At 37.8% G+C, this 25,527-nt stretch overlaps 1 protein-coding gene across 3 annotated transcripts in view; it reads left to right on the forward strand.

Annotated features, from left to right (window-relative positions):
• SEPTIN7 (septin 7) overlaps positions 1–25,527 on the forward strand; it is a 63,797-nt gene that overhangs the window by 24,081 nt on the left and 14,189 nt on the right. For all 3 annotated transcript variants that reach the window (XM_071429647.1, XM_071429646.1, XM_071429648.1), the window contains 5 exons: positions 12,855–12,961; positions 18,873–18,973; positions 19,575–19,709; positions 22,646–22,763; positions 24,427–24,519. In XM_071429647.1, coding sequence (XP_071285748.1) covers positions 12,855–12,961; positions 18,873–18,973; positions 19,575–19,709; positions 22,646–22,763; positions 24,427–24,519 — 554 coding nt within the window. The remainder of the gene's footprint in view (positions 1–12,854; positions 12,962–18,872; positions 18,974–19,574; positions 19,710–22,645; positions 22,764–24,426; positions 24,520–25,527) is intronic.

A 25,527-nucleotide genomic window follows, 5' to 3' on the forward strand; every position in this document is an offset into this window, starting at 1 on the left:
TCTGTAATGTGACCAGCATAAAGTTACCACTGGAAAATAAAATAACCAGAGCTGCTGTCTTCAAGACTGCTGGGTCCTTTGAGAGGTTTCCCATCAGAACATGGCAAGGATGATGAGCATCACAGATGTTAATGGATAAAACACTGTGAAGACAGAAAACTACTTTTTGATTATGGCACTGGGCTCACTATTAGACTTGTTTATTTCAAGGTCTGTGTTCTTCTCATTTTCTTCTAGCTTTTCAATAATTGCACGTCTTTAAAAACTATAAAACCTGGATGCATATTTTCATTTAAGTATCGTGTGCTTGTCAGCTGCTTTCCTAGACCACGTTATGGTGGCTTTGAGGAAAATGAGACTTGTGTACTTTCCTTGCCAAAAGAACTACAAAACCAAAACAAAACGACAAAAAAAAATACAAACACACAAAACAAAAACAAACCCACATAAAACGACCCCAAAACATAAAAGGTTTGCTTGTTTAATGAAAAACAGAACAAAGTGAAGGGGGAAAAAATTATACTATGCATTCCATATGTGGTCAGCCTCCTTTTGACTAGTTCTTCTGTAGAGCTTTTTTTTTTTTTTTCCAAGTCCCTGATTTTTTTTACAGATGCTGGAATTCTTTTTTTATGCTATTTATTAATGCAGTGGACAAGTGTTTAAAGATACTTGGATGGGAAAATTTAGTTGATGTAGAGGGTGTCAGTGGCATGAGTAAGAGAATGGAAATGATTCTTCATAATTTTTAAGTACTGGAAAAATCATAACATCCTCAGTGGCATTTATAAAGTGTCCTCCTGGTTTAATTAGAAAAGCTGTGATCCAGCGATAGCAGCTGTTCCTCTAGGCTGAGGTTCAGATTTTAACCTGGCCTAAGTCTGTGCTGCTGCTGAAAGAACTAATAGCACTTGGCCTGAATTGGATTAGTGTGCAAATCCAGCTGGAGTGTTTTCTGGGAGCTGCAAGGAACGTTAGTCTTCAGTCTGCTTACAACACAGCAAAGGAAAATCTTGTGTCAGCACAAAGGAGGAATGGCTTGGAGGCTGGGATTTAATTTTTTTTCAGCGTCAGTACTGGTTGATATGACAGTCATTTGAGGCATTTGTTTCAGAAAGTTGTCAAACTGAGCCTTGGTTGCATTGAACTAATGTTTTGACTAAAAATCTTGAGCATTATGTAATGTTGTGGTTGTAACGAAGGATCTGTGTTTATGTCTGAGATTTTTTCCTTGAACAGTTTTTTTTGACTTCTCTAATTGGAAGAGCACTGTATCCTATGGATAACTTTCTATTAAAAGTACTAAATGAGGCTATGCAGAAGTCAGTCTTGTAGGGTGGAATTGGAAAATATTACTAGATAAATGTTTAGAAACTGTGTTTTTTGAATTCTGTATGCACGTGAAATTTTTGAGAGCTCAGGGGAAGAGCATAAACTGTAGCACTGTTCAGCTGAAATCACACATCAGATCAGCTGATATTAGTGGATGTACATAACTTTGGCAACATCCTTTTGAGTTCACACTTCCTTTAAGCACTGGTTGTTGCAGCTGCTGCTCGGTGTGGTGTAGGATGAAGGCAAATATTTGTTCTTGGTTTTAAAAGTACAACTTAAATGTTTGTAAATGACACATCCTTTAGCATAGTGCAGTCTTGGCTTTAAATTAGTTGCATGTTTCCAAATCAGGATGTCTGTTTCCAAATGAAACATTTGTGGAATATGGAAATCTTAGTAATATGCATTTTCAGATGGCTCCCCAAATGGGGAGCTTTCACATATAAACTATAAATAACTATATGTTAATCAGGTCTATCTCACTTGGACTTCCATGCCTCACTGAAGTTTAGTTTAATTTCCTTTATTTTTTAAAGTCTTATTACTAAAATGACTATTTCAGGAGAAATATGTATCTGATATATCATTCTGGACAACAAACTTGAATAGTAATATGATAATTGCGCAAGTAAATTTTTAAGGATGACACCTGAGGTATGGGAAAATTTTTGCTATGGGAGAGCAACATTGGACTTCTTCAATTCAGATTTTGAAGTCTGGATAAAACAAAAATACATAGTGCTGCAAAGGTGGTATTGCTGTATTCTAATTTATGGAATATAGAAATTATGAGGCTGTTTCATGTCCTTCTGGCCCTACAGAGGCAAATAACTTGGAAATCCACAGTCCAACTCAGCCTTAGGGTAGCATAAATATTGAAATAAAAGATGAGGTGAAACTGATGTTTTGTATTAAAAAGGTTAATTTAGAGGGATACCATTACATTGTCATGGAGAAGAAATTGCAAGATTTCTTTATTTTTGAAATCTTAGAGATATACACTGCTGGCAAAAGTGTGGAATATATATGAAGTTGCTAACTTAAAGGAAAATGGGTATTGACAAGTATTTGTTCACCATTTTTCTGCTACATCAGTGCCAGGCAGAGCAGAAAACAATAGCTGCAACTCAGCGGGCATTGAGACAGAAAAGAGTATGTCATATTTTTACATACTTACATGTTAGGGGGTTTTTTGCATTTTATTTGACTGAATGATTTAAGAATTTATGTGATTTATATAAGAATTTATGTGAAAAATATTTTAAGAATTATGATTTGTATCTCTTTTGACTAAACTCAAAAGAGAGTATCATTCTCACCTTCTGTAAAGGACAAGCCTATCACTTAGCAGATTCAGCGTCCTTGGCTCTGGGCTGTGTCCTCTGTAGCTGGCAGGAATTCCAGGATTCCTGGTCCACCTCCCCTGTCTGTCCTTCAGACTTATCCACTGCAAAACATAGCAAGCGTTCTAGACAGGTCTTAGGATATGACCTCCTCAGACCTGTCTGTTTTCCCTTGCACTTTGTAAATGGATGCTTCTGTTGGCTACAAAAGCAGCTCAGTTTTCTTCTAAGTCATTATTAGAAAATTGAACAGTGGTGGCAGCAGTTTGGAAATAATGGCTTAGCACTTAAGCAGAACAGTTGTTACCATATTAAAAAGGGTATAGCCTTGACAACACAAGCTTATTCCACATCCTTTTTTAGAGTTAAAATTCCCATTTTTACAATTCCAGCAGAGGCTGTCTTAGGGAAACAAAAGTACGTTTTTCCAAGGTTGCTAAGAAGTGGCAGCAGTGTATCCAGGAGAGTACATCTCTGTGATCCTCTTGCTCCTTGGTTGGCTAACACCAGACCAAAGAAGCAGAATTACCCTAATTTGCAAGCAACATTGCCCTAATTTCCTGTTCCTTATTGCCACAGGAATCATATCACTGGGGTGTATTTTCAGAATTCTGTCTAGCTGTCTGTATCTTCCTCTTGCCACTTGTGCCAGTTAAGGGGTTTGTCATAACATAGTTTCCTGTTATAAAAAGTGCTTCCAAGGATATTAAAGAGAGAAGGCAGCAAGAGGGAGGGTATAAGGTATTGAAAGAAAATGTTCTTACCACAAGAAATATTCTAAGTCCTCTGACAAAGTTTGGTGCATTTGCTTAATAGCAGAGTGTCCCATTTGGGATATTTTGAGAGCACTCAATATACTTCCAGTAGCTTTTATTCTGTTATAAATTTTCAAGGGAAGCTATGATGAAGATTTGAGTAAGTCAGTATAAGTGCTCTTTGTCCTGTTCTGTAGAGACTTATTAGGTTCCATGTAAGTAAAAAGAATTTTGATTTTTGTCCTTCTGAAATTTTCTGTGATACTTATGCCTTAGGTGTATCAGTTTGATGGTGTTTTGAGGAGGATGCTTGAAGCAGTTCAGCTGATGAAAGATTGTCCTTTTTGGACATCCCAGCTAGCGATCCAGCACCACTGGCAGTACAGGGGCACTATCCCAATCTCCGTGGTTTGGGACAGCACCTAAGGCAAACGCTCTGTGCTATGACAGCAGCACGACCTTGTGGTAGGATGTGGCTTGGCTTATGGCTACAGTCAGCAGAAATAAGAGAGCGCTCTGCAGCTGTGGTGAATCCAGGTTTATTGGGTCCCAGGGGAAACTGACAACCAAAGGGAGCGAGGGAGGCGTTGCAACAGCTTATAAGGAAGGAGGAACACAGGGGAGGAGTCAGTCCTTGGATGAATAGGGTTTCAGAGGGGATTAGGATACAAAAGATTGACTTAGGGAAAACCCCAAAGGGGATAACTGGAGGGTGGGGCCCTGGCCCCGGAGCCAATCACTTGACGCTCTAGCTGGAAGGTTCTAGAGAGAAGGGTGGGAGCACCGAGTGACGGACAGGGCACTGGGGTGGGATTTGAGAAAGGGTACATTGATCTCCAAGGCAACTGGGGAGGAGTTGGGATAACTGGTAGCACAAGGGAGGGAAGGGAGAATCAGAGTAGAACCATTACAGGATAGGGGGGAACAGAACAGTCCAACTTATAGACACAACACAACAGATGCTGCTAAAGTGCTTCACCTTTTGCTCAGGTTGATGTCTAGAGCGTCTTGTTCTTGAGCTGCATGCATGTCACATTCAGATGTTGACCCTGTATCTGTACCAAGTGTTTTAATCTTAATGATTAAGTAAACCCCATCAGTCTTTTTTATTTCTTCATTAGCATTTTGATGGCCATGTCAGTTTTGTTTCTGTCCAGGTATAGAAAGAGCCTAATGTGACTAATCTGCAATCTCTGTTCATTAATGTACTTTTTATTCCTTAGTCAGCAAATGTTAGCAGTTATGTGCTGGAAATGCTGTACAATTGGTTGTCAGCAGTAATGTGGAGATGACAAATCTCATGTTCCTATAATCTTCCCCTCTTTTTTTTTATTAATAATTTGTATAATCAGGGAATTCAATTCTATTTATCCCTGCATTTGCCTCCAGAGAATAAGTCCAGCTCTGCAGCAGTGGTGGTCTCAGATATTTACACTCAGATATTTACACTCTTGCTTTAAACAGAGCATCGTACATCGTACATAGCTTTATCATTTTTCACAACAGTTTCTGTTCCTCTTGATTTGATTTTTGAAGCAATAAGGTTTTTTTTCTTCTCTTGTGAAGGCTCTTTACTTTTGCTTTGTCAAAGCCTGTGAAAATTGAAGGTATATCCTGGTTGTGAGATTTCACAGAATCACAGAATTTCTAGGTTGGAAGAGACCTTCAAGATCATCGAGTCCAACCCATGTTCTAACACCTCAGCTAGATCATGGCACCAAGTGCCACATCCAGTCTTTTTTTAAACACATCAAGGGATGGTGACTCCACCACCTCCCTGGGTAGATGATTCCAGTATTTGACTACTCTTTCTGTGAAAAACTTCCTCCTTAATTCTAGCCTGTATCTCCCTTGGCACAGCTTGAGACTGTGTCCTCTTGTTCTGTCTGTTGTTCACCACAGAAGATTTGCCCCGGAACTCTTCAGCTTCTGTCATTTCCAATTGAATTCTTTAACCCAGTTATTTCACAGAGAGCTTGTGCATTGAGATTGCCCATGTAGGTCAGTTTTTACAACTTCTTGCTGCTTGTAATGTCTCTAAAGCTGCATTGCAGTATGACTACAGCTTAATCAGACATAGGAGTTTTATTTCACCTTAAACTGAAAACAAAGGTAAGCTTTGGTGAGCCTGGACTGCAGCTGCTAATGGTGGGCTTGTAACTCTGAAGCTCAGATTGTTAAATTTCAGCTGTTCTAGGTACTAGATAAGAGGGGACCAATGCCATGCAGTGTTTTTGTCATCTGCAGTAATGTTGAAGAACTGGAAGTGAAGAGAAACTTGTGGTTTTGGTTCCTTGGTTTTTACTGGGCTGCAAATTTTTGTCCAAGATGCTGAAAGATTTCTTTCCATGCCTCATGTTAAATTAGGTAACATGTCCTATTTTAAATGGCTACTTGTCAGACACGCTGTTTATCAGGAGCAAAGCCTGTATATGCAATTAGAGGAAATAAGACTTTCTTCAGGAAGTGCCACAAATTCTTTGACTTGTGAATTGTTGATGATTCTTTTGTGACAGAGAAGAGGTCTAGTTTTAAATGCAGATTTTTACACTTATCCTTGTTTCCAAAAAGAGAGGAGAGTATTTGACTTAGCTCATCTAGCTGGTGTCATCTCCCCTTCATTTTTCCATACTGAAGCCCTGTGTGCCCTAGTTTGCTGGATTGCTTTTTGCTTCCCATGCTCCATTGTGAATTCTAGTGCAAGAGTTGGACTGGGAGTAGGGGACCATTTTTCTTGGCAGTAGCCAAAATTTCACCTGTGAAATTAAACCACTGTTTCATGGCAGCTTTAGTCTGTCAGTTGTAGAATGCTAGACCTGCTTCTGCTTTGAGAGGAAACAATAGTACTTGGAAAATGCTGTGTAGGATCTGTTGCAATATTCTTCTGAGGTATTTCCCATCCCTACTAATGGCTTTTCTGAGTTATTTAAATGTCATCTCTGACAAGAATGATATACTAAGAGTCTGCCCTCAGTTATTGCACTTTAAATTTGGCTCTAAGAAAATTGATTAAATTGTCTTGCTGTATCCTAAATGCTGAAATTATGCTGCTGTTGATGCAGTTGCTGACAGGCAGAAATGGATTTATTGCTGCTAGACTTCCTTGTTCTTCTGTTTTGCTAGAAGCATCTTTGTGGCTCTAACATATGTTGCTTCCATAATTTATGCTTCACATTCAAGTTGTTAAATGATGGAGCTTTGACTTTCTTCCCCTTATAAATGTCTGTAAAAGACAGAGTTGATAATTTGCAAGATTTCACATGACACCATCCTACATGGAAAAGCAAATATGTGGTAGCAGCATGGTCCTGCTCCCATCCTCCTCCTGACAAGTTTCATTTGGATTTTCTTACATGTTTATTGGACTGTTGTTTGTATTTTGTATTGTACTGAAGGCAGGAACTAGCCTTTACGAAAGCTTCTAAAATCAGACTTGAAATAAAAAGCATCTTGTAGTCTCCATTTTTGTGGTTGTCTATAATGGCATGGCAGAGCATCATTTCCCCCTGGCAAGAGGACAGTTCTGTCATACCACTTGCTGTAGTTCAGGCTCTCTGATTATTCCTTTAGCTTCCCTTCTGTATGAAAGCAAAAGCCTGCATGTTACAGTGCCATCAAAGCCATTGCACATTTGCATAAAGCTGCAGGTGCTGTCGTGCACATAAACTGTGAATTGTACAAGGATGAAAGAAGATGAAATGCATTATTTTTTATGCCTTCTGACAAGCTTTTTGCCCTTCTTTGAGTCACCAGCATCAAACTAATGGGATTATATTTTTAGCAAAACCCGTCACAATAATTAGAATTTATAAAATTGAAAAATTCAATGAAAAAACTTGCTCACTAGCTAAAACTAAAATATGCTTTGATGTAAACATTCTGTTTAAGTAGGTTGTGGAGAAGTACAGCATTTTTCTGTTGAATTTGATCCCCTTTTGATAACTCTTTGTGGCTATCAAATGTGCTATCAAATGCACTTCATCACAGAAGAAATGTGTTGTTGGATATCTTCATTCTGAAAAAGCAGTGAAGCAACTGCAGCTTATGCTTGACTGTATCAAGGAACTCAAAATACAGATATCTACTTAAAATGCCGTGGAAGATTCCAAAAACCCTGTGCAATTTGTAGAAACCTGGTTACCATGGGACTTACTGGCAGTTTTTCTCTAATGAGCTACAAGTCTCACTGAGATGAGTTACCTTCTCTCAGCCATCAGAACTAGCAGTTAATGCTTCTTTTCGGTTTGCAGTTCTTGCTGTGTCTGGCTAATAGAGACAGTGACAGAGAGACTGGGCCATCTTCTTGGTGGTGATATATGAAGCAAATCACTTTGAGCAGTTTAACTGAACTCTCAGCATCTAATGCTGCAAAAGATTTTTCTTGCTGCTGGGTGGTTCCTTGGCAGTCTTGTAGTCCCACCTGGAGCTTGGGAAAGCAACTTGAAATTCCTAAATACACGTAGCACTTGTGGTCATGTTCCCAGTGGTGCAGTTGACTGTCACAGGTCATAAGCTTGAAATACTGTTTCAGTGGTAGATAGCCAAGTAATTGTTAGTGAAGAATAGAAAACTTCTGGTTATTTCTGCAAGAGTAACTTAAAATGAAGAGGTAGGAAGTCATGCAGAGAGGACGCTGAGAATGTTCAAGATTGGCTACTCACCTTGATCACTTGATATGTTTAATGAGCTCTTGTGTGAGGTCATAAATCTAAGAATGCAAGTTGTGCTATTTTTGGGGTTTGAGTTTTAGAAAACAAGATCCTAAAAATATAGAAGAAAACTGATCCTGGATTTTTAGAATGATGTGGTATCTAGAAGATGTAGTGTGATGCATTATTGAGAGGGGCAATATATGAATGAGAAGACTGGTCTTCACCAGAGGTTACAAATAAAGCTGGAAGAAAGAAACCTAGGTTGGACTTCTTGTCCATTTTTCTCATAGATATTTGAGTGTGAATGGCACAGGCTAGAAAGTTGGAGGAGGTTGGAAATATGCTACATGCTCAATGTGCCACAGCGAAAGTGAAGTGAAAAAGGAACAGTGAAAAAAGCATCATTAAACGTAACAATTCACTCCTGTTATCACAGGGACCAGGTGCTGGCAATTTGAGGCTTTTTGTAGTAATGAAGTCATAGCAAGAATTGATGGAAACGAGTTAGCTGTGAGTAGATTTTCTAGCTGATTGTCACAGATTAGGATTTCTGGTTCATTTATGAGGAGGGATTTGGAAATGAAGGTGAAAGATTGATGTAGTTCAGTTGAGCTAGTTACTTATTTTTTTACCTGAGCAATGCTTTCCTCTATTCACATGGATTTTACACCATTGTTCCAGTATTTTAGTTGTTCATTTCCTTTGCTAACTTGCTTTAGTACTATTCTGGAGACTATTTACATGGTTTGCAAACCATCCCAGTGGTTTCCTAGTGGTCTTCTCTGATCCCCAGCAGTATGTTTGAGATCTATATGCTTCAGATATAAAAGAGGAGACTGAATGTGTTGGTTTTTGGGTTTTTTCCTTGGTCTGTTTTCTCATGTTAACAGCTAGTCTTATCTGTGTAGGAAAAAGGAAGGTACTTGGTCAGTGTTTTGTTCACAGAAGAAAAAATTTTGCTATCCAGGGTTAGTTTAAAGTGATGTGCTATGAGCCATATTTACAAATATGGTAATGGTCAAGAGGTAATCGTTAACACAAGTGTATAAGAAGAGTTCCACTCTATTTGTACAGCCATTTATAAATCCATGGACTTGAGAAGAGTTGGAACTTCTGCTAGTCCTGTAAGGGCTCACAAAAGGTATTCCCTCACAAAAGTATGTTAGTAAAAGTATGTGCTTATTTCTGCCAACAAGAGTGGCCAGCTTCATGTGTTTGAATGTGACTATAAAAACAGCTTGATAAAATGTTAACATTTGGAAACACTAAGCTGTTCATAAATATGGGATACAAAATAATGAAGAAAAGGCTTCAAATTCTTCTGAATATTGTTCTTATGTGAAATATTTAGTGGGAGAATGAGGGCAAGGTTAAAGCAGTACCTGGATACCAGAAATAATTAACATTGTGGATTCAGGATTACCCTGCAAAATAAATGTTTTCCTTTTTTGCTTCTTTTTAAAACAAATTTCTAAAAATTGCTCACTCTAAATTAGGCACCTAGGTCTAACCACATCATAATTCATTAAGTGATTGGAAGTTATTGCTGTTGAAAAGTTTCTATTACATTGCATCATTTTGCCAGTTCATGCAGTGGTCAAAGGGAAAAATCTCATCAGACATGCCCACTGAAAGTGAGAAGATGCATTTTATTTGGGATGTATCATTTTGTTTCTGTAAAGGCAGATTAAATTCCTTGTTTTCCCTTCTCCCTTGCAGTTTTGTTAGTCGTATTCAAAGCCTATTGCATCCCTGGAAGCTGATTTCTCAGCCTTTCCAGTAAGCAATCCTTTTAGGTAATTTTGGGAAGGACAGAGGGTTTTGTTTGGCTGGGGTGTTTTGTGTGTGTGTTTGGGGAATCCGGGGGGTTTGTTTTCATTGGGGTTTGAAATTTTTGGGGTTTTTTGGATTTTTTTTGTTTGGTTGGTTTTTTGTGGGTTTTTTGTTTGTTTGTTTTGTTTTGTTTTTACTTCTTACTGTATTTCTCATGAAAATTAGAATATTTTAGTGTGTCCAGAAAGGCTGATAGAATGTTCACTTACAGTTGATCTCTCTAATTCTGCTTTCCCTGTAGTCATCAGAGAAACTCTAGTTTTATTACAGTGGAAGCAGCATGACTTCCTATACTATAATATTAAATATTTCAGTTAGAGTTTTTACCTACAGTTTCAGTGCAATTGTTTTATTTGATGTTATAGCCTCTTACTGCTATTGCAGATGTTGACCCTTGCGTGGTCTAAGGCACAACTGCATCCAGGATTGGTGCATTGATGCAGACTCTTTCTTACATGTGATACCTCAATTACTGCTAGCAGTTAAGCAGTTTAAACTGTTATAATCTGCACTGGCTGATTAAAGTTAGCATGATGATAAGGATATCCAGGATGCTGGGCACCTTTGGGAACAAGACTGAGCCTAAATATCTTTAGCTTACTTTCTTTTCACTAATTTCAGCTCAAAATTGTCTTCACATCCTTGCAGCTGTGAGGGCAATGAAGGGTGAGGAGGGGAACAAACCTCAGCTCTCTCAGGGTGTAATGCTTCAGCAGTTCAGACACTTCTTGGTATGGAGTGCCACAGCTGCCCAAGCCATCTAGGGCAAGCTGCTGGTTTTTCCATTACACTCCTTTGAAGCTGAAAATGTTATTTCCATATGTTGAATTTCAATGACAACTTGACAGGCACTCATTTTCAGGAGAAGTGGTAGTTGTCAGTGTTTTTCACCTGAAATTCTTCAGCATATTAAGATTGGCAGTAACCCTAATAGAAGGGAGAAAGAAGGAGCAGCCCTTGTTGTATACTCAAGTAGAATCTGATGCTAAAAGCTTTCTTCAATACTGTAGTAGGATGCCTTTTACAAGATTATTGTCAAGTTAAAAAGCAAAGGTTACTGAAAGGATATGAATTGTACATTTCAAAACCAGAGCCACCCTCTTGAGGGCTTCCGTAGGGTACATAAAAACCTTCAGTTTAACTGGAATGATGTCTATCTCTTGAGCAGGGTTGAGAGATGGAGGTTAAGCTTTTTAATCAGGATGCGTCTATGACAATGGAAAGTTGGGCATTTCAGAAGCTTCTTTCTGTTTCAGAATTGGTGGGGAGGCCCCTCGGCTGCAGCTGTCCCTGCCCTTTAAGTCCTGCAGATGCAGAGTAGCAAACCGGTGTTTTTCAAAACCAGGCTCGGAGGCATAGTTCGTAGGTGTCTCATGCATCTGACCACGGAAAAAGGCAAAATCTGCAGGGCAGTGATGAAATCTTCTCAGCAAGCACGTCCCTGCTGGCTTGCCTAAACCTGTCCTGGTGGGGGGTTAGTGTTCATTGCTCTCTTGACACCCATACCTTGAGTACCTATCTCCCTTTCCATCAGCCTGGCTGTGGGCAGCTGCTGCTCGCAGCGCGGGTTAGCTCATCTGTCCAAGAGGGTGGGGTTTGAGGAGCAAGCGCTGCTGAGAGCACAGACAGCCGGCAGGAGCTCTGGTTGCAGTGTTTCATCAGCTGCTAATCCGTTTACAGTGTAGCTAATGAGATTGCTCCGCTCGGTGCTGCAGACACTCTGTGCTACCCCGCTGTAATCGAGATGGCTGCTGTGTGTGAGCCAGCTCCTGTAGGAAACCCTGATACCTATTACAGGGGAGACAGCTCCTGACTACTTCCTGTTACATAACTCTCTTGCATTAACCCAGAACATTTATCTCAAGACAGGGTTGGAAGTTTTCTCAATTCAGTCTCTAAATCAACACAATGTTTGTTGGGGCTGGAGTGATTAGTGCTTTAGTGAAGTATTACTTTTCAATTATGGGCCCAGGTCAGCTAATTTTCCTCTCTCTTTTACTGTAGTGAAAGTACATGGTTTGCCCTCAAATTTGTTAGCTTGAAAGCAAATTTCTCTGTGTCTGTTTCTGTTTAGGTCAATGAACTGACAGACTGCATATGAAATTTAAACAGAAAAAATACATTTTTTTATACCTTTCTCCTTAGCTCTAATGCCAGTGTGAATTGTTGTGTTGAAGTAGTTTCTTAACAAAAAAAAAAAAACTAAGCAAAAGACTTTTCTTTTAGAATAATAAATAGTTGATCTGAAATTCCTGCCCTTGTCTCTGTAGAGCTGTAAATGGAGGATAACTTTTGCTGTGGTGTCTTTAGCTGTATTTGCTTGGATTGTCATGGCAGTTCATTGTTTAGCAAGGCTGATTTACTGTTGGTCATGAAGAAATTATCAAAAAAAGCCTAATAAAATCCAGCCCCCTTCTGTACCCCAACAACAAAATTCCCAGGCAAACCATGTAGTTTGAAACTTCATTTTATCTCTTGTGGCTTTAATAGTTATAGCCAGCTAATCTCAGTCTTTCTCCCTCCACCCCTACTCCCACCCTCACCCTGATAATAAAGACTCTCAAATAAATAATATTTGAAATAAAGGAGACAACTTAATCTGCTTTGGCATTATGATGAGTTATACCAGGAAGATAGCTTGTGTATAAAATTCAATGTAATATCATCTCTGTGTCTTGTAATGGGAGAAATGGACAAAAGTGCTGAACGCACTCAATTCTTAATATGATCAGAGAAATTAATGTCTGTAGAGCCCAACAGTGGCAGTTGGATTTGAAAGGTTTTCCTTGAAATTGAAAAATATAGATTCTCAAAGTCTTAGAGTGCAGTGCATGTTTTCAGGTACTATGTTTAAAGAGCGTTTGAAATGTGGATCTAAATGTTTATATTTGACATGATACTCCTGGTTTTACTGAAACTGTTTTGTTTTCTTCTAGGTGAATCTGGACTGGGAAAATCAACATTAATCAACTCATTATTCTTAACAGAATTGTATTCCCCAGAGTATCCAGGTCCTTCACACAGAATTAAAAAGACCGTACAGGTATGTCTGGGGGGAAAAAGGTACAGCCTGAATTTTGTAACTTGCAATTTAGTAATGTAAGTTGTCACACAAGCACCTGAGTTTCAAGATACATTTAGTCATGATATGAACAACTAAGAAATATTCAGTGTGTCTTACAGTGTCTCTGAACAGCAAAACTTACAGGTTCTCAAACCTGTAGCTTGTAGAAATGTGGGAGCCCTGAAGTGTTTTGTGTTTTGCCTGTAGATTAAAAAGCACATGTATGTACAGAACTTTTTGAAAATATATTTTTTATTATCAATTAAAATAGTGAGGAAATCTGTAGAAATACATAGATCAGCAGTAAAACTTGTCTGTTAAAGGCAGGCTTTTAGAGACCAAATAGTAAATGATTTGACAGAAGGGCAGGGACCTGGGTATAAAAGTATCTGTGAGTCTTCTGCAGACTCTATCTTTAGTGGTATTTAGTAGTACCTTGTTTGTTTACCTGTGACAAGTTGTTACAGTAAAACATCAGGGACTAGGGTGAACCTGCCTGACTTTAAGCACTAGACCTAGGCAAAGGTGATGTTGCTGCAAGTGCATGATTGACATAAAATATTAAGCCAAAGACTGGAAAACTGAAGCTGATCCTTTTTTTTTTTTTGTGTAATAACTTGCTACTTGCTACTTTCCCTTGAGAAAATGAGCATGTTTTCTGTCTTATAAAAAGATTTCTAAAAATAACAGTTACCTAATGCTAAGAAATAATAATGCTATGGGTAGTTTAGGAGTCATTGTGTTTGTGAGGTACTTTCTGCCTCCACAGCTGAGGAGCTGAATAAGGATGCATGAGCTCTGCTTACCTCTCTTGATGTGCACTTGCTTAAGACTTTGGTAAAGATAGCTTGTGATAATCTAACTTTTTTCAGGTGAGAACCATGGATGCTCACCATTGCTGCTGTTGTTCAACAGAGTTCCTCCAGCTGCAAAATTCAACTGTGGCTGAAGGGACTGGGTAATTGCAGAGTTGTCATAAAGTGATTAAGCCCTTTGTTGTGTTAGGAGGGTATGCAAGGTGCTAAACAGAAGCTGTAAAATAGAGTGCTTTTTTACTCATTGGAATCAAGTAATTAGGCTCCAGTGTCATGAACCACTGTCCTTACTGCTTTTTGGGACCTCGGGGTTTTTTTGGTTGGGGCTTTGGGTAAGATATTTTTTAATCCAATATCAGAACACAGAATCATTACCACAGTAGAAGGATAAAGTTAGTTATTATGTCCATATCGAGAAGTTTAAATTGCATTGCTTATCAGTTAGCTCAACATTAAAGCTTGAATACTATTACAAAATTAATTCATTGCAGAATATAATTTTTTCTTATTTGAGAAAAGCTTTTGAGCATCCAGAGTTTGATTACCAATATAATAGTTTCTTAGCTTTGTTCATATCTGTTATGCTGCTTTATCAGTTCAATGTAAAATCACAGTGACTGACAAAATGGACTTGAAAGCTTGTTATCAGGGGCATCAGACCATTATTTGAATAAGGTCTTGAAACAGCTTACTTGTTTTAAAGAGATGTTAAGTGGGATGGCAGAGGTGTGCAGAGTGTTAAACTCTCATATAATATACTTATTACTGAGCCAATCAGTGACTGTTGGAAAACCAAATAGATGGGTGACATTTTTATTGGAAGAGACATGTAGCATGATTTCATTACTGATGATTACATCTTAGTTTAGCAGAAGCTAAACCAATTCAGGTTATGTTCATTGAATTTTAGTTTAAGTAACTGTGGGATGGGTTCCCTGTTATTGGAAGATTTTTGTTTTTTTCAGTTGGGAAAAATCTTTGGAAGAATTTGTACTTAAGCTAACAAAAAAAAAACCCAAACCAAGACATCTTCCAGAGAACTCACTGCCCCCCTAGTTAAATGTGCATCAGTGTAAGAAAAAATATGAAAATCTGTGTGGAATTTCTGGAATTTGAGTTAAGTACTTTCATCTGTTAGGGGGCAAGATTAGGTGATCTGTTGTTCATTCTGACCATCAGGGTGGTTTGATTTGTATTGATTTACTGGTTTCAGTAAAAGACACATACTTTCCATAAAGCCTAACTTAATGATTTTTTTTTTGTATGTATGTATGTAAAGCTGGAGAGGGGAAGAAAAGGGTTTGAGCAGAGCTCAGGCTGAAAAGTCATTGCATTTTCTTCTTACTTCCACTATGTGGGCTAAAGCTGACTTAGAAAATAATATGGTGGGAATGAAATAGATTTAAAGACCGTCTTCCCCTCCAGAAACTAATTTTGACTTCATCTAATAAGTACTTTTTTTTTTTAATATACTTACAATGCAGCTTTTCTTTCAGTTTCTTGGGATGAATGAAAAGTCAGTGTAGCATTATAAGAAAGAAACTGAAACTATCTTATTTCATTGTCAGTGTAAGTGAGGATAAAATTGTTTCCCCCCTACAAGCTTGAAAATCGTGTGTGGTGGCAATGTGTATGATGTGGAGGTGTTTCCTGTCAAATATTAAAGAATAAGCAGTGGGAGTTGCTGTTTGGATCCACTGGATTTGTACTCTGCCAGTGAAAACCTTTGTAAGTTGAGGATTGATAAAAGGGTTTTGCAGGGTAGGGATGAGAGAAACCACCTCACTTGAGCATCCTCAGATCTTGGTTGTAATAATCACCTGTTCTTATATAGTGGGAACAACTTACTGATCAAGAACTGTGTATGAGGCTCTCACATAGATAAACACAAACTGTGGTTTGGGCTTGAAAACCATTGCAGTTAGGAGTTGTTGGCAGCTCCTTGGCATTAATCTCATAGAAAATGCAGAAAAACGTTTAAGAGTAAGTGATTTGGTGTCAGATGAATTCAAAGGAAACACACTGAGAAATGAGAGGGTATTAAATGTGTTTTCTCTGATCATTATCTGACTGCCTTAGATGCAGGATGGCAAAGGCATGTTTCATCCAATAAAAAGCAGTCAAGCTGTAACAAGCACCAAGTGATGAACGCTGTGTAGTTACTGCCAAGGAGACCCGTGTGACCCAGCTGACTGGAGTGCATGGGAAAATGGCTCTTTGGAGGAGACTTTTCTTAAAAAGTCTTAAATTCCAAGACTTGAACTAATGCTTTCCATGAATCCCTTGGGAATACTTGTAAATCAGATGATGGGATGCAGTTGGATGCTTAACTGTGAATGACACTAGTTTAGAGTGATTTTCTGGATCTTTTCCAGGTGTTGCTACTTTCTGTGACTTTGACCATGTATGGAGACATCCATTTAGGTTAGAAAAATACAACTTTGTGGAGGCTTTGTGGCAGGGTCTTTGTCTTCTGTTTCCTACCTGTAGAATCCACTGCTTACCATATATCCTAAATGTGGTCTGATTGTCCATAGCACAAGCATAGGACTTTGAATTCATCAGCTAATATCTCTTGTTCTGTAGGTTTATGAAAATCCTGCTCTGATAGCGAGATACCTACATGAATTTATGAAAAGTAAGAAAAAAATTTAAATCCTCACAACCCAGTAATGTATTAGCATTGTCTGCAGAGATTAAGTCGCTGCAGACTGTTTGTCAGAAGGTGACTTCAGCCACACTTAGATTTTACAAGCATGCACAATCAGGGAAAATGCTTGGCGTGACATTTCTGAGATCTCCTGACCTTTCTTTTCCTTTGTTATAAACATATGTTCAAGATAATGTTTTATTAATTGCTTCTTTGTAAAGGCATTCCACTGTGAGCCCATAATAATTTAATGGTTCTTGCTGGGAATTTTTGTGCTGGAGAATAACACTGATACCTTGTAGCTCTTGGCAAGAGTACATCTCTTAACATTATCATCTCTAGTATTTTGCAAGTGTTGTGGGTTTTGTATACTTGCAGAGAGCTTGGTAATAGGAAGGCTGTGTGGTTACTATATGTAAGATAGCCAAAAGAATGCAAGGAATCAGAAGATAATCTCTTGTGTGCTAAAGCTTGTGAGTAGTAAACTCTTGGCTGAGTTGACTGTGTCAGGGGATTACTATCTTGAGTTCTGGTATCAATTGTGTACAATAAAATTTCTTGATAGAACTCTAGAGGATGGGGGAAATAGACTCGCCATAATTAAAATGTATGTTTCTAAAGCAGTGCATGCATTCCTAGGTTCTCATGGCTTTCAGCTACATGCTTTTGGAAGGACAAGAGCTGTATAGTTTGTCAAAGAGTAACTTGGTGGTGGCTTAGGCTGGTGCATGTACAGTTTTGTTTGGTTGGTTTTAATTCCTGTTGTTTTTTACGCCTTCCTAACCTTGTAGTAAGGCCTGTTCATGTTGGAGTTTGAATGGGGTGGTCTTGAAGTCCAGCGCAACCTGGATACTTCTGTAACCAGTATCCTGGTAGCCATTAACTGTTTGAGAACTAGCAGTGAAAGGGACTGATCCAACTTGGGTAGGATCCCTACTGATGAGTAGATAAAATCCTGCATACTCAGAGATTTAAATATGAAGCTTTCTTTGTAGGTAGTTATGGTTTTCTGTGATTCTGGATATTCTCTTCTGAATTGGAATCAGTGTTACGCTCGTGCAAGAGGGATTTAGTTCGACTTCCTGCAGTGTTAGTTTATCTTGTGGGCTTATACTGCATCACATAAGCAGTGATTGCAGAGCATTTGCAGCAATGTTCAGGTGTGGCTGTGAGAGTCTGCTTCGCTTGCATAACAATCAGAGATGTGCAAGCACTTAAGAAGCATTAGTATGATATTTCTCAACTCGTGAACTGGTCAAGAGACCATCCAGATATGGTTTATTATAAATAGAACTTTCTTTTCTTTCCCCAGTTAGGGTTTGTGAGGCTTAAGGAATGTTAAGCAATGAGCAACAAGATGGCATTACCTTGAGTCTTCTGGCTCTCATGTGCTTCTGGATAAATGGCTTACATGGCTGATCTCTTGAATCCATATCTAGAAAATGGTGTAACTCGTGATTTAATAGGAATTGTTTTAATATTGGGGGGAAAAAAAAGGATGATTAAAATGTCTGAGCAATTGGAAAGAAGCCAGCATGGGTTTGTCACTTCATACTGCGGTGCATCTCACTGATAGTACAGTGGCGTACAGCACTTTCTCAGGCAGATGGGCCCGACATTGGCAGTATCAATGATTACTGAAATATTAGTAGGAAGAAGAGGGTAGCAGTCCATGTGCTGCTTAGCCTAGTTCTTCTCTGTCATGACATGCCTAATCTGTTGGGTGACGTGTTCAGTGCAAGCTGCCTGAGCTGTGCTCTGGATGGGTGGTCACAACTGGAGGCATGAACTCCCACACCCCAGTCTTGCATCATTCCTTGTGCTGATACAGTTGCCTTCTGAGGCGGGTTTCCATCAGTGACTTGAGCTAATGGGAACCCAATCCATTAGTCGCATGAGGTCTAGCTCAGCAGATTGCAGACAGATTGTATTACTTTCGATTATAATTCTGTTTGTAATAGGAAACCATCACTTTGAGATGGTTCCCAACCATTATGCTAGCTGAAAAATAAATGTATTCTTAAAAATACATGAACACGACTAGAAGTATCTAAGGTGCTTGTGGGGAGGATTAGTTTTGAAAAGTGTCATTTTCCTTGAAGTGACCAAGTTTGCAAGTTTTATCAAGTTTAATGCCTGGTTAAGATTTTTCCCATTTATCAGGAACTTAAATATTAAGATATCCCATATACTTAGAGAGTTCTTTTATCACTGACTTTATTTAAATAATGATCTTTTTCTTTTAAAAAAGTCATTATTGTAAAATTATTGTGATTTTATAAGCAGAACACAGACACAGCGTACCTCTGAAGCAGAAAAGTTAGCAATTCTTTGTCAGGCTTCTTATTCATTGAATGCTTTTCCCAATGTTTAAGATAGTTGACTAAACTGCTAAAAATCTAATCTTATTGTATTCATTTTACAGGTTGAGCAGTCAAAAGTTTTAATCAAAGAGGGTGGTGTTCAGTTACTACTTACAATAGTTGACACACCAGGATTTGGAGATGCTGTGGATAATAGTAATTGGTAAGAGATTCTTTGTAAGTTCTCCTGTGATAATTCTGCATTGCGTTTTGTGTGTGTGTGAGAATACCTTGTGACATATTTTAAAATGCAGGCTTCAATATTCAGTTAAAATAGTAACACTTCTAAACTTTTCATTTAGCTGAAAACTTCTAACTACTGTAACTCCAAGTGCCTTTATAACTTGACTGGAGTGCTGTCAGCCTTTCCCTTTAAACTGAATGGTGCATTTGGCTCTTTATCCACACATGCAGTGTGCAGAACTATCTTCTGTGCTGTCACAAGATGCGATCAGTGAAACATATTACTTTAGCTACAGTTCTTAAGTGTTCTCTTTAATGCTTCTACAATGAAGGTGATTGTGTTTGAAAGGTTTTTTTCAGTGGACTCACACATTGTATCTTCAGAACTATGTAACTCAATTTTAGGTTGAGGAGTTGATCAGTTGCAGTGTTGAAGTACCCTAATTAAAAAAAAGCAAATGAAAAGCAAAAATACCCATCCCAAGCTATGGGGAAATTGTGAACATCTATTTCTTAGCAAAAAGAGGTTTCTTTATGTAAATAATGTAACTTACAGATTTTTATTCATGTAATCTCTGCAGCTGGCAGCCAGTTATTGACTACATTGACAGTAAATTTGAGGACTACCTGAATGCAGAATCTCGAGTGAACCGACGCCAGATGCCAGATAATAGAGTGCAGTGTTGTTTATACTTCATTGCTCCTTCAGGACATGGGTTTGTATTAGTGTATTTTATGTTTTCATTCTCTTATCTCAGATAAATATCCAAATTTGTCAATCTGAGTTCCAAATTGGATTTTCTCAATGGCCTGCAGATCATGCTTAATTTCAAAGATGAGTTTACTTTGGCTTGTCAAACATTAGCAAGCCAAACACCAGAAAATACAACTGCATATTAATGGCATAACAAGAGAGAATTCTAGCAATGAAAAATACAAAGACGTTCACAGGTGACAGGTCTGTTTGTGATCTGTATGTCCTTAGATCACATTAGGAGAAAGTGGTTCTCATGTAAAGCAAAAGGATTTTTCCTGTCCATTCTTCCTCCCTCCCATTAGTGTAAATTGAAGATGGAAAGTTTCATACATCCTTGTAAGCATACCAATAATTCACTTGGTGTGTAGTATTTTGTCTGTGGCAATTCCAGTATAGGCATTGCAGTTTATTTTTCAGTTATTATGTGATCTTCCACCCCTGCACAGTTTTTACTAGATCAGACTTCTATCTAGTGGTAGACAGGGAGAACTGCATTTCCAAGGTGTATTAGGTACAGATTAACTATCTGAAACTGGTTGTGTATCTTTTTATCATGGTATCATGATTGAATTTGGCAGACTCTTAAGTTATACCTCCAAAACCAGAAGGAAACAAAGATAGGTTTAAGCCGATTCTATTGTGTTGGTCAAAAGTAGTAAAACTTGTTGAAGGGAGTGATGAAAGAATTTAAAGAGTATTCCTCAGGCAGTAAAAACTGACAGCTATTATACTTAGCTTCTGTAGCTAGCATTGGAATGGGTCTAATAATTTTGAACTGTACAGATACTTCCAAATATGGAAAAAAATGCCAGAGGGTGGAGGTTTTTTTATGTAGACTTGCCTTTATTAAGCATTTTGTTGTTGTTCAACAGGCATGTTTGTAATGCCAGTTTTGCTCAACATGCATGTCAGTTTTAAATGCAAACACTTGAATTCTTGACATGCTGATTTACTAGTGTGCAAAATCTAAAATGTAATTTAAATAATGGGAAGATGATTCCTTGTGTTAGTCAGTTATTTCTGAGCTAATTTTCAAAAAGCATGTCTTCCCTGCACACCCCCATGTCTGTTAGAACTTCCTAAATCAGTGGGAGGTACAAGTTGTTCTTAAGGAAAAAGAAAAGTAATGTTTCCAATGGATTAAAATTTGGTCACTAAATTTGTGAGGCTAAAAGCCATAAAAGTATATTCCTTGTACAGGTATTTCATATTTCTTTTAGGGGAGAAAAAGGTGTACAATTATGCTATGTTTTCATACTGTTTTTCAATTCTTGGAATAAATGCTTAAAATTGTCATCTCAGTAAGGAAGTTAATGAAGAAAATTGGTGCTGCTTTTAGCATTCGTTTCCTCTTTTAAGATGCTGCCCTCTCTGAAAGGACAGAGCTCACTTCCTACCTGGTTTTTGTGGTGATGCAGTCTTTACTCCTGTTCCCTCTGCAGACAGCAGCACATCTAACCCACCAAGTAGTGTCCTCTTTACTCTTAATGCATGATTATATTTACATTGAATTAAAGCATTTGTGGGTGAGCTTGCTTCTACTTGTCATTTTAATACATCTGTAAAAGCCTGCTTTTAGATATTATAAAAAAGCAACAGTTAAAGTCCTTCCATTTAATACATCCCACCGGTTTTAGCTAGTATTCCCATAAACACCTGAAATGATTGAATTGGTTTCTGTGGAAGCAGGGGGAGAGAGTGGAGGGGCAGGAGGAGCTTTCCAGGTAAGTGAATGGGGTGATGATGGAATTCGCAATCTTTCTGCAACTTTGGAATCTTTCTATAAAAGCTTTCCTCCTTAAGTCTCCTTTGTAAACACTCAAGTCTTAGTTGAGAAGACCTTTTGAACAACTCTGCTTTGGCAGCCGTGCTTCAACCCAGTGTTGCTGTCCTAGGTAGCTTTTTGAAGCAAGCAGAGGGAAAGCATATTAAGGTGAATGGATAACCAAAAGAGTGCTTATAATGTAGATGTGCTTTAATATTAGCTATTTAATGGGCACATGTTGAGAACTGGTGAAATCAGTGACAGGTAGAAAATGTTAAAATGAAGTTAAATATGAGTTCTTGAACATTTTCTTCATTCTTTTATGTATGGTTTTCAGAAATTTCAGTACCAAATTAATCTGGTTTTAATGTTCCTAATACTAATTTTTTTAGGATGAAAAATAATCTTGTTAAATCCTCTAAGTGAATCCTTTAAGCCTGACTAAACTTGCTGTCATTAATGCATCAAAACCTCTCTAGTTTTACTTCAGGAAACAGGAAATACTGGCCAATTTGATCCACATAGACGGTGAATATACAACCGCACAGCCACTCTATACCCATATGATGGTTTAGTTTTTATCACTGTCATCCACTTTCATAAATGTCTTTTTGTTTTACATACCAATTTAGAGGTGAGATATTTCTAATTCATTTGTACATAGGCTACAGGGGTTACCATCTTCAGCAATCTTAAGGTCTTAAAATAAAAAGTCTCCTAGCCCACTCTCAAGAGGAAGCATACTGAGACTTTCAGAACCTGCAACTGTATGTGTGAACAGAGCATAATTCACAACTGTGAGCTCTTATCAGTCAGGCTTTAAGTGGGATTATCTTCCAGCTAATAACACAAACTTTACTACCTTCATAGAGTTCTTACATCTTGCTTAAATGAGTGTACTTTCAGCTAGCAGAAGACTCATGACTGCTAGTAATATTAACTTACCACTTACTCCTCTTGTATTATACAAGTTAGGGGATTTGCTCTAATAATTGCAGGTAACCTTTTCATTTTCAGTCATCTGTCACTCATAAATCAGTGTCTTAAGAGTAGTTGTCAGGACAAATCTCATCATTTGTACAGTCTTGTTTAATTGATATAAATTGCAAAGCTCTAATGCTCTATTTCAGACTTAAGCCTTTGGATATAGAGTTTATGAAGCGCCTGCATGAAAAAGTGAATATTATTCCACTTATTGCCAAAGCAGACACACTTACACCCGAGGAATGCCAACAATTTAAAAAACAGGTGAGTTGAAAAATTAATATTTACAACACAGGATAATTTAGTAAGTTGGTCCCTATGGAAATGGTGAGATTTAACTTACAAGCAGAGTTTAAACCCTGAAGCAATAACTTGAGACAGCAAAGCTAAGTAATTTATATCTCTAGATTTAATTATAATTCTTGGTGAAATAATCTTGTTTCTGTCCTCAGGGGAAGAGGTTTCAAGTCTAGTATGTTTCTTGGCAAGTAAAATAATTCACTGCTGAGATAAAAATCAGTAAGGGAGGAAAGAAGCTTTCAGGATTTAGGTGCCTAACAGAAGTGTGTTCAAAAAAATAAGGTATTCAACAGTATCATAGTTTTACTGATTGCATTGGGGTATCCACTTCTATGTTGATACACTGTAATTATTAAAGATACCTCAGGTATTATATAAGAATCAGTAAACTTGTTTACTCTTGGGTGTGGTAATGCATTTTAAAGATGGTGAGATAATTCTAGCATTGATACAACTGATACAATGTCTTTGTATTTGTAGAATGTATTTGCTGTGAGTGTCTACAAGTGGTTTATGTTTTATTTTCAGCTACATTATCAGAGTAGAACAGTTAAGCTTTGTAGTATTGTATGAAGAGGACAAGGAGGACCCAGAACAAGACAAGACATAAAGTTTTTTTTTAATTGAACTCTGTCCAGTCCCAGTTTAGAAGAACACAGAGTTCTGAAAAGAAGGTGGCATTAAGAGGTGTTGTGTGTAAAACTCTTGATTTAAATAGATAAGATTAAAAATTAGATGACAGAAAGGAAAAAAAGGTAGAGCACAGAATATTTCTAAATATATAAGTAGCTTTATGAATGAGTGGGTGTTAAGCAGGGGGGACTTTCCTAAACCAAACTTTGAAAATAAGTCCTTGCATGATTTGGAAACTTAACTTCTCCTAAGGCTGCAAACCCATGAGCTAGAAATATTCCCCAGGGCTCTGCAGTGCAGCTGTCGGCTAAATGGTCCAATATTTTTCCATCCTAAAATTCTGCAAAACTAATCAGCTTGTTTTTAAAAATACCCTTCAGACAAATATAGCATCAAAACAGGACAGTCACTTTATTATTGCTTGTGAATGTTTTTCAGCAGTACTAACTGCTAGAGTTAGTCCATCAGTCACAAGCTCTATTAAAATAGGCAGGTGATCCTGCTTCAAGCAAGTGCTGCTCAGGTATGATGAAAACTGAAAAGGAGTGACAGCAGTAGCTGTTGTGGGAACTCAAAGGGATAAAGTGTGCCTGCAATTATCTATTCAAGTATCTGGTTTTTAAAGAACCCATTTGCAAAACTGGTCTGAAAGTTTGTTGTATTAGGTTTTGCACCTAACTCTATGCAGGTAGAATTTCCTTTAGAGTAAACCTCTTGTTTGTCCTGTTATAGAAAACTGGTATTAATTTTTGCTGTCTTTTATTGGTGGATAATATTCTGGTAGCTGGGAGCTCTAGCTCTGATTGTGTCTTCTCTTGGCTAAGGAGGGATGATCACACTATTAACCTGAGGTCACCTGAGGGTGTTAAATGTACAAGTTATGTTGTAATTTAAGTCAAGGTAATCTAAAGGATTTTATGTATCTAACAAAAGGAGGAGAATCAGGCTGTTATAAAGTATGAAATCCTCAAACATATAATAATTTTGTTTCTAGATAATGAAAGAAATCCAAGAACACAAAATTAAAATATATGAATTTCCAGAAACAGATGATGAAGAAGAAAATAAGATTGTTAAAAAGATAAAGGTAAACTAATTTTCTTTTGAAAAAGTGCTTATGGAGGGGCAAGGGGGGAGCTGAGTTTGAAAAGCCTTCTGTCATTAATGAAGAGCCCACCAGTGTTGTTTAGAATATAGAAATCAGATGTAAAGCTGTCCTAAGGGTCAGTGTTCCTTATCAGAAGCAATGAATGACATTATTAAGTCATCTAAGTCCTTCAATGGCTAAAATTCAGAATGAGAGCACTAGATCACATGTTTATTAAAGATAGATATAGTGATAGATATAATGAACTCTTAAAGATCACTTTTTAAAATTCATCCTTATTTGACTTCTATCCACCCTCCACAGCTTTCCACTTTTTTTTTTTTGGTTCTGAGCTTTGAAGGAGGCATGGGTTTTCTTTCAGACAGAGGTGTGCAGTGGCATAAAGTGTGTGCATTACAGCTAATAGCTCTCTGGCTGATTGATACACTGAGACCTTAATGGAGATAAATGACTAAAGAAAATCAAAAGGACTGTCAGGCTATTGAAAGGCCTTTTCTTAGTTTACTCATGTTTTCAGTTTGTTCTTTCATGTTGGAGTCCATCTTGTGTATGTTTCTTGAGCCTTGCTTCTGTTTGTTCAGTAGCTATAACAGCTTGTAAGAGCTTTTAAATTTTTTTGTTACTGGGGAAATCTCCTAGGATAGATAAACACAAACAGGACAAAAAATGGAAGATATTCTGGGACTAAGCCTAGAGAAGAGCAGAATAAAAGCAAAGACAAAAGTGCAAAATACTGAGCTTAGTACTCTGTCCCTTTCTGCCCCTGGAAGCTGCTCTTGGCTCCTTTGTTGCTTGTTACACTGGAGGCATTCTCAGTTCAGCTGAAAACAAGAACTTGACGTAGTTCTTTGCCAAACCTTTGAAAACTGGGTACAAGATCCAGTCAAAGTAACAGCCCTTGTAGCCAGTGGGTATATGACTTGGTAAATAATTGTGCAGTTGAATAAATAGGAAATTGTTTGCCTCTTGCATAGCTTACTAAGTAAC

This window comes from Agelaius tricolor, unplaced genomic scaffold (genome assembly GCF_023055355.1).
Source record: "Agelaius tricolor isolate 1412-34295 unplaced genomic scaffold, bAgeTri1.0.p SCAF_6, whole genome shotgun sequence".
Taxonomy (NCBI): domain Eukaryota; kingdom Metazoa; phylum Chordata; class Aves; order Passeriformes; family Icteridae; genus Agelaius; species Agelaius tricolor.